Source organism: Charadrius vociferus, unplaced genomic scaffold, assembly GCF_000708025.1.
Source record: "Charadrius vociferus isolate BGI_N301 unplaced genomic scaffold, ASM70802v2 scaffold92, whole genome shotgun sequence".
Taxonomy (NCBI): Eukaryota; Metazoa; Chordata; class Aves; order Charadriiformes; family Charadriidae; genus Charadrius; species Charadrius vociferus.
This window is the reverse complement of record NW_009647874.1, coordinates 2,995,272-3,005,180: the sequence shown is the minus strand read 5'-3', so window position 1 is coordinate 3,005,180 and position 9,909 is coordinate 2,995,272. Positions and strand designations below refer to the sequence as shown.

Genomic DNA, 9,909 nt, shown 5'->3' with positions numbered 1-9,909 from the left:
TCAGTAAAAAACATAAAAATATTTTTTTAAAGATGGAAATAAAGAAAACAGGAAATTTAGGGCAACTATGTTTTGGGGCAGCTACCAAGCAAGACAAGAGGAGATAAGACACTTGAAAGTACCTCAAGTTCCTACGGAGAAATGGAACACGGATTATTACCATAAGGAACTCTGAGGATATGTACTGAAATCATAGCAGTAATATGACACACACTCATTATGTCAATATATAAAATTAAAACAACTCAGAGTTCTATACACATTCCCATGGTGCTGCCACTGGAATCACTGAGGTGTCAAGAAGGATTTAAATGATAGCAGGCACTGGGAAAGGTAAAGAAAATAAAAGTAAAAAATGCAAAACAACATCTATGACTCTCCTGAAGCAGCAACACTATTTGCACGGATATGTTCAAGGAGATAACTGATTTTTTTTTAATAAAAAAAAAATAATCCCCAGCAATTATACATTGTTGACTTTGTGCTTTCATCAAGTAAAACTAGGAAAAGCATATGGAACATTATCAGCACAAAATACATTTTTTGTATGTTTCAAATGAAATGCAAAAGGTGATGGGCAAGTAACATAAGCTCAAACAGTAAATAGCACAGGAGAATGCTACAACTCTCAGTATAGCTCTGAGAGTTAAGTAACCTCTCATTAGTTAAGCAGCACAGATAAATACCAACAAATAAACAGTTTTTCTCTTGTCACTGAAATGTCACTTACGCCTCCAAAGATGAGAGAGAATGCATTAATCCAGATCCACGAACTACTGCTAGTTGCTCCAGCACACCTTTAACAGTTATTCAAAAGAATTAAGAAACAAGTTTATTTTTAAAATGAAGGTAGAAAAATTGCACAGGAAATACTGACAAATAATTTATGACAAAGTTTCTCAATAGAAGTTATTACTAAAAAGCAACCGCCAGTTCAAGTTTCAATAAAGCTTACGTTCAGTCTCATTTTCAGTCTGAATGACCTTGTATTATTCTAAAATTGTCCATTTTAGGCCTTCTAATACATGAAGTTAGCATATACCCAATTCTGTTACCTGGGAAAGACCAGGAATAAGCAGGGGTTGGATGACTACCCCAAGGTGCCTAATCATGCTGTGCAGCAAGTTTTGTAGACAAAGAATGCTTAACAAAAATCACATAAGCAAACACCCTGTTAATTAAGCTACTGTCACAGCAGCAAATGGCAGCAGACCACAGCATAAGAAATTAAGGCTAACGAGCCATATTGCAAATTCACCTTCTGATTAAATAATAAAAATTCACTTCTGATTAAATAATCAATTTCTGTCTTTTAACAATCTATCAATCTAAACACTGTTTCAAATGTGAGCTACAAGCAGGATTTGTGTATTTCATGTCATTCATTCTTTCCCTTTGAAAAGGTGAAAAATCCATACAAAAATCCCAGCCAGTACAATACAGCAACAGCTGTCCCTCTCACAAGTATTCTAGTGCTATCAGTTCGAATAACATTTTCTAGAATTAACATCCCTGCAGCAGAAATATTTATATGTACTTGCGTCCAAGTGAACATAGCGTGCCCCCTCAAAAGATCCTGTTATCACTGTAGAAGTCTGGCAGGTGTAAGCACCACCCCAGGTTGATTCACTTTGCCTCTCCTGTAAGATACATCGATGCAATCCAAATTTGCAGCTATTGATTTTTTAACTTAACATTTCCACGGCTACAATATTTTTGTTTGTTCGCATTCATGATCAGAATAGCTATTAAGGCTAGTCCAACCCCTAGACTTGGAGGGCCAGAAGGACTGAACTCCTGAGCAATTCCAGAAAGGAGCGGAGCAACTATACGTCCCACTGATGTCACAGACTGTCCAACACCTAGGAGCGTACCACTGGCCTCATTCCCACCAATGGTCAATTCAAGATCCATGATACAAGTACGACCTATAGTAGTTGAAAAGGCTAAGAACGTGGAAGACAAAATGACCATCCATATGCTCAGCGCTGATGCATACAGGAGAATCAACGTGCAAGTAAGGGTGCTGGAGTGCAACAAAATTCTGTAAGTGTTGTACTGATAGAGTCTTGTTATCGGTCCAAGCAGACAACCAGCCAGGACTCCAAGTGCACTGCTATAGCTCATTAGGTATCCAGCAAACAAGGGTTTTACCCCAAATCTCTCATCCAAGGCCAGGCTAAAATTACTGTAGTACAGCAGTATAGCAACAGACATCAGCAACCGCACTAAAAATATATCCCACAGATCAGAACACGCAATTCCTTTAATCCTCTTCAGCACTGTTGTAACTTGGACCCACGGAGACTGGAAAAGACTATCGCTTGCCACAGCTCCATTACTTGCTGATTTCGAGTGCACGTCATGATTTGCTTTTGCTGAGAAACTGTCCGTTCCTTTGCTGCCTTGTTGATGTTCCCTATTGCCAGTGTTTTCTTCACTCCAGGGTAACATCCAGACAAGACCTACATAGATAAGAAATTAGTTGATTTAGTCCAATTGCATTAGCTTTACATGGAAGACATTAGTCTGACTGCAACATTTTGTTTGATGTAAAGATCAAAATTTAAGAAGTATTTCAACAATCATTTCACTTTAAAAAATTACAAAGATTAAGTCTACTGTTCTTCACAGTGTCAATTCAATTTTAAATGCGGGGAAAGCAAGGAAGGAACACACCAAGATGTCCCACTCACAACATACAGACAAATATAATGGCTAAAGCCAAAATTCTGATTTCTAGTCTTCATCTTTGGGCATATTAAAAGTTCCCATTCCTGCGTCCGAATGCAAAAGTGATACATACAATACAAAGGGCAAGCATCTGGAGGTTAACTGTTTCAAAATTTCCACCCTTCCACAAAGGTTCAAATTTAAAGGGTAGGGTCGGTATACAGAACATGTATGCCATAGATGATAAACACACCACGAATTCACGGTACTGCAAATGGCATAAAAACACAAAAGTGGGGAATAAAGGGACCCAAGATGCAAACTATGACACACAACTTACCAGCGTTCAGAAGGAAGATAGAGGCACAGATGAAAGCCGTTTGATAAAAGCCATCTTCCAACTCTGTAAGGTAGCCACCAACAACAGGCCCCAGAATGAAGCCGACGCTAGATGCTGCATTGAAGCGTCCCATTACTAAAGGGCGGTCTCGCTCAGAAACCAAGTCAGAAAGCAGGGCTTTAGAGATGGAGAGCGTGTGTTTGAAAATACCTGCAACATAATATAAACAAAATAATAAGACATGTATCTCTCATTCCAAAAGATTTTAAATGACAGAAGCTATCTGATATATCAACGCTCAAAATCACAGAATCACAGAATGGTCAGGGTTGGAAGGGACCTCTGGAGATCATCTAGTCCAACCCCCCTGCCACAGCACAACAGGTTGCACAGGACGGCGTCCAGGCAGGTTTTGAATGTCTCCAGAGTCGGAGACTCTACAGCCCCTCTGGGCAGCCTGTGCCAGTGCTCTGCCACCCTCAAAGTAAAGAACTTCCTCCTCATGTTAAGATGGAACTTCCTATGTTCAAGTTTGTGCCCGTTACCTCTTGTTCTATCACTGGGCGCCACTGAAAAAAGACTGTTCTCATCTTCCTGGCACCCTCCCTTTAAGTATTTATAAGTATCAATAAGATCCTCCCCCCCCCGCAAGTCATCTTTTCTCTAGACTAAAGTCCCTCAGCCTTTCATCATAAGAAAGATGCTCCAATGCCCTAATCATCTTAGTAGCTCTTTGCTGGACCCTCTCCAGCAGATCCCTGTCCGTCCTGAACCGGGGAGCCCAGAACTGGACACAATACTCCAGATGTGGCCTCACCAGGGCAGAGTAGAGGGGGAGGATGACCTCCCTTGACCTGCTGGCCACACTCTTCTTGATGCACCCCAATCTATTTTTAAGATTCCATAAACCACAAATTCTTCAATGCCAGAGTCATGCAGCGTGTTGGGCCATGCCCATCATCCTGGCTGTTCAAGGATATGGAGTTAGGAATCAAAATTATTCACGCATCTGTGTTGAAGGAGTGTCCCTGCAGCCCTGCTGAAAGAAGAAGTAACTTAGCCGAGTGCTGGAGCACACTAGGAATAAAACAGCCGCTAAAATAGGAACTTGTGGGTGTGTAATGGTGGAGTAGGAATGGCTTGTCTGTTTATGAACATAGCTCTGTACCAACTTTGCTGAGTATGGAGATGTCCAGGATTGTAACATACCGAATTCATATAGGACACTGGTGGGTGGCAAAAGAGGAGCACAGAAGGGTAAGAATACTGCAGGAATACTAATAATGCAATCTTTTATGCTCCTTCCCTCTAACCAGGGTAATGCTGTCACAGTGTTGTTAGTATTAAGAAGTGTTACCTCTACTAAGCAGTCAAATATCAACCAAAGAATTTATTAGCAAATTGTCCTTAAATTAAGAAACAATATAAATCGTTCCGAAATCAAGACTATGGACCATGAAAGTGTCCTTTAGTAGATGTGCTCACAGTAATAGCAGTGCTTATTATATAACAATACATGCAAAAGGTGTTCAGCTATTGAAAGAACTCTGATACAAACCCTGGCACAAACTTGGCTCCAGTGCTGCAAACGTACATGCTTTTCCACAACATAAATATTCTGTTAAAACAGTGACCTAAAATTTCAGCCAAATTTTCTAGTATCACTTTGAGGTATATTTTCAGCATGAGAAAAAACAATAATGCACATATCATTCCATTTCGCATTGCAAGCGCAGGACACAATTTCCAACAGCGGTCTGGTGTATTGTTTACCTGTTATGACTAACTTTACAATAGCCTCTTCCAAGGAACTGCTGCACTCCTTTTCTCATAAAATTCAGCCACTCAAGGCAACATAAAAGTTGTGACAGTTTTTGAGTATTCATTTCAAATTATTTTCAGAAAAGAAGTCATGAGAAGGTGTGATTTGTAGAGATTTTTCCATTACCAGGGTTCAGTTGGTGCTGGTGGATGACGATGCTATGTAGCCATCCACATAACACAATTTCTATGGTAACAATTTTGAAGCTGAGACTACAGGAAATTTAAACTACAAAATGCCAAGCATTTACTCACCTACAGGAACTCTAGAAATGGCAAACAGGAACACAGTGGTGGATGTTCCAAGAAGGAAATACCCCAGTGCACTGAGAAGAATACAAGCAAGCAGGGAATACCGTCTTCCTACTATATCACTCCAGCAGCCCTTTCATAAAGCAGGAAATTAAGATTAGCATTAACATTTAACTATGTACAGTGAGCAATCAGTACTTTTAAATTAAATTGAGAAAAGAGATCAAAGGACTGCCAATGAAATCTTAATAAGCTTGTTACACAACATTCCTAAATGCTCAAAATCTGGAAGTGATGAGCTGAGTTCTGCTCTGCTGGCAGTGCACCTGCTGAAACTATCATTCTATTTCATGTCATGCATACAGCTTTTTTAAAAATAATGTCTCTCTCTTAAAAATACAATCCTGCAATAAACACAATGAAATACTAGTAGTAGGGCCCTCTGCAAATTGTTATCACAACCAACCACAAATATTTCTTTGCAACAGTGGTCGCTATGTACTAGACACTTGCTGAGCATCCTAAAAGGAACAATCTTAGCCATCTGAATGCAGACAAATAGGAAGTATTTATAAGAAAGGCAAACAGTAAACGTGCATGTAGCATACTTATAAATCAGCTGGATTCCAAACAGCAAGTTTTTTATGAAGGAAGGCAATAGTCTTGCAGTTCAAATAAAATGCCACGAGATTATAGAAGCTAATTATCCCAGATGGCTTGTGTAACAAACCCTGAAAGAGTTTTTTTCCATGAGATGCTCAAAATCTGCTCTCTTGAAAGCTAGGAGGTACCAGGGTAATATTAAAGGTGCTCCTGGCTACATATAGGGATCTAAGGTAGGTAAAGCATACATTCAAGAGGTTCAGCCTTGATGTTTAGTCTTTGCACTCTTGCTTAGATTAGGATGTGAAAAATCAAAAGCTAATAGAAAACAAAAGCAAACAAAGCTCAAAAGCATAATACATGAATTTAGGCCATACCGCAAATTACGGGGCACTACTCATTAAGCAGGAAAGCAAACTCTAGATAACAGGCTTATGAAGAGTTGACTTGTGAGACTGCTTTTTGGACAGGCTACTACATTGAAGAAAACTGCTTTACAAGCACCAACGCTGAAGAGAACCCTCTGTGAGAGTCTCTGTGAGATGTGCTCAGTAACTTATTACTGAGCACAAATCTAGATTCTAGTTTTTGTCTAAAGACTGTATTCTGTTCTGAAAAAATTGATAATTCCTTATAAATGAAACAAACACTTTCCACACACACTGAAACTGGCTCCACCAACCAAAAATGCTTATATGAACACTATAAACATTTCAAGAAACCCTATTATTAACCTCATCCTTTTTTTCCCCTAAAATCCATAGAAATACCAATATGCTTAGGAATGCAGTGTTAGAACTCACCACAAATGTGCTGGAAAATAGTTGCATTATACCATACAGAGATCCTAAAACACACAAGTAAAATACCAATGTTAAAAATTAAACTGATTTTTTCTAAAAAAAAAAAAAGAAAACTGCAGAAAATTTTTAAATGACAAAACATGAGAGAAACTCTGGGAATAACTTACTAGAAGAACAGGAAGAGCGAGCAAGACAAAGGGTGGAGTTCAGTACATAACCAAGGAAATAGTTTCTGCTGAAAACGTGTACAACTATGTAATGATGTTGCTTTGTATGGTGTATTAAACGAAACAGATCTTGGCATTTATAATTGCCTTCTCATAATCAGGAGAGAATTTCATTACTGAGAGGCATTAAATACTTTCCACTTCGCACTTCAACCTATTACAAGGTACCAGCAAGAAACATGTGTGAGCCTCTTTCATTTATAAGAATACACCTCAAAATCCAGTTTCTTGTAAAGCTAAAAATCAAAGCAGACTGTTGAAATAAGAACATTTTTTGATGAATTGATGCTTAAAATAATACTCTGACAATACTAAGAGCAGAACGGGAATTATTTAATGAAAAGTGCTAAATTTCATCCAAAATAAAAAAGGAAGGCAATAAAAAAAATTAATAACAGAGCCTACATCAGCCACACATAGCTACACAGAATATCAGTTTTATCATTACAAACCATAAACAGTACCATAAGATATAAATAAGAACTTTAGAACAATGGAACCTCATCTTACCACTTTATTTTTAAGATAAAATTCCAAACTTTCGGAATTTACTTGTAAATACTCCTTAAAGACAATAAATATTTTGCCAAAAAGACAGCTGCAAAGAATTTGATCAAAATAGGAGCAATCACAGGCTTTGGAAAGTTCAGGAGAACCAGCTGCAGAAGTACTGTTTGCAAAGCCTGTAAATAACAATAAAAGTAAAAGCAACATCTCCAGCTCCCAAAGGTGCTGCGCTGCAAATTCTTGGATGTTGGAAAAGCATCTGTACAAGTATTACCACAAGACTTCCTTGTTCTTTTGAAGGATGCTCTTTCCCAAGCACCTGCTTTTGGCTACTCTCAGTATGCAAGTTTGGACAGGTCTTTGGGTCTAACACAGTATGGCTGCCCTTACAGTTTTACTTGGAATTTGGCATTACTTTTTATTATGCTACTAGCAGGGAAGAATTATGTTACACTGTCCAATTTGCAGTAAGGCATAATCCAGTTCACATTATCTTGCTCTTTGGTAAATCATTCAAGTACTGCCACTCACCTATTATTCCAGCAACTGTATGACTTGCTCCTAGAGATTTGATATGAAGGTTCATTAAGGGAACAACCATGCTCACACCAAATAAATCCTGAAAACAAGGCAGGAAAAGTTTTAATAACTGATCACTTTTACAAAGATGATGGCAAACTGTCTTAATAACAGTCAAATTTTTTTAAAAAATAAATTACTTCCATTTCAAGACAAGATCAAAAGAAAATTTTCCATGGCTTAAGTAGTATGTTGTAATCTCTACAATGCATCCAGTATGTACAAAATTACAAAAACACATAAACTGAAAGATAAAGGATTGCCTCACAGAGGAGTCAAAACTATGAAAATGCAATTTTCTCTCCCCCTCCAGATATGACAATTCTGAAGATATATATATTAAAGGAATAATTAATGTTTAAATATATTAAACTTTATCTGTTTAACAAGAAAAGTACTTCATACCAGTATTTTAAATTCAAAGTGGTCTGTAATTTCAGTCACCTAAAAATACTTTTTACTTGTGCAGAGAGAGTGTATTTGGAAAACTTACAGTATTTTAACTCTCAATGACAATGTGGAAGAAGCTATGGTAGATCTAAACCTACCTACAGACTGCCTTTATGTATAACTTAAGAAATGTAGTGAAAAGAAAGAAATGTGAAAAAAAAAAGGAAAAAGAGAAAAATGTAAGCGAAAAATGTTTTGTAAGAGGAGGGCAAAGGACTCTGCCCATCCTCAACAGTATAAGGATCTCCTACTTACTCCTTTTGATTTTTTACCTTTTGTTAAGCTTACCACATTCACCAGTAGTTCTTTCACTACTACCACCTGGCACAGCACATAATGCCAGAGCAGACCCTTACAAAAGATGTATTAGAGCAAGATCACCTTTTATCAGTGACTGCTTGAGCTCAACTTGACTAGCACTGCGTAGCACGCCCAAAGCCTGAATCACTGTAACAATGCGTATCACTAAGTAAATTCGCACAGTCTGTCATTAAAGTATATTTTGATGGCTGGCACTGAGACTTACAAAGTTAGAACCATTATTAAATACATTAGCATGAGCAGACAGAGCACATGACTTACAAACATCTTCAATAACACAATCTTAGGTGCTATCTGCAAACCTGAAGAGAGGTTCAATGACCTGAGCCACATCATGGATAGAGCCATTAAAAAGGACAAGTCTCAGAATATACCCTGGCAGTACTGGACTTGTCATCGGCACGCAGGTAGAGCAAGACCCATTAACCAGCATCCTAGATAGTTAGTTTTTTCTCATTTCACCTATAATTTCTTATGTTGACTGATAAATACCATATATTTGCCTGGTTACAGGAAGCTTGCATCACAGACAACAGCTCGTTATTATGGTACTTCACCACACTCTACACCTCCTAAAAAGACACTTCTTGGTTGATTTCAGCGTGTACTCTAGCTCAGCGTCCGCAAGGTATTGCAGGGTTGGAGAACCACAGTGTTTGAAAGTGAGCTAAGAAGCAAAGCTTGTTGTAATGCCCCTTTGCCTGGAACATTTGCCCCAGGACTCAAACCAACTAGATTGTTTCTACTGCCCAACCTAAACGTAGGTAAGAGAATATATCTGCATTTCACACTGCAAATTCGTACTCATTTTGTATTAATTTTCCAAGTTATCCCTTCTACTTTTAAATTTTTAAAATTAATTAAATCACATTTTCCCCGAGGCTCACGAATACAAACCTTCTTAAAAGTCTATACATTATGTTCTTTCAGTAATGTCAGAAAGGGGTTTTTTTGTGGTTTGGTTTTTTTTTTTAGAAAAAGTACAGGGTTTGTTTCTTGGGGGGGGAGGGGTTGCGTGGGTTTGGTTTGGTCTGGTTTTTTTTTTTTAGTTTCCACTAAGCATTGATACACGAAGGAAACAAGACCACTCTGATCAGCTTAAGGCAACTCTTCCCTTTAAAGGGCGCTGAGCAACTACATTTCATTCACCTTTGTATCAGGCCGCACGACTGCTGGCACGTTAAAACCACCACAGCCGCTCCAGACCACCATCGCTAGAAAGGTTCAAACTCCAAAAAAAGCACGTGAAGTGACGCACCTCAAAACCCAGAAGCATTCAGCCTTCGCCGCCGGCCGGAGGGGGGGTGTGTGAGGGGGTGTGTGTGTGGGGGGG

General features: G+C 38.5%; 1 protein-coding gene across 1 annotated transcript; it reads right to left on the bottom strand.

The window, feature by feature from the left end:
• Nucleotides 1-1,644: 1,644 nt before the first annotated feature.
• Nucleotides 1,645-7,869, bottom strand: MFSD9 (major facilitator superfamily domain containing 9). The gene is made up of 5 exons (XM_009883074.1): nt 7,758-7,869; nt 6,493-6,536; nt 5,090-5,219; nt 3,014-3,223; nt 1,645-2,465 (listed from the first exon to the last, which is right to left on the bottom strand). The coding sequence occupies exons 1-5, from the start codon at nt 7,825-7,827 to the stop codon at nt 1,675-1,677; spliced, it is 1,245 nt and encodes a 414-aa protein (XP_009881376.1). The 5' UTR covers nt 7,828-7,869; the 3' UTR covers nt 1,645-1,674.
• Between the last annotated feature and the right edge of the window lie 2,040 nt (nt 7,870-9,909).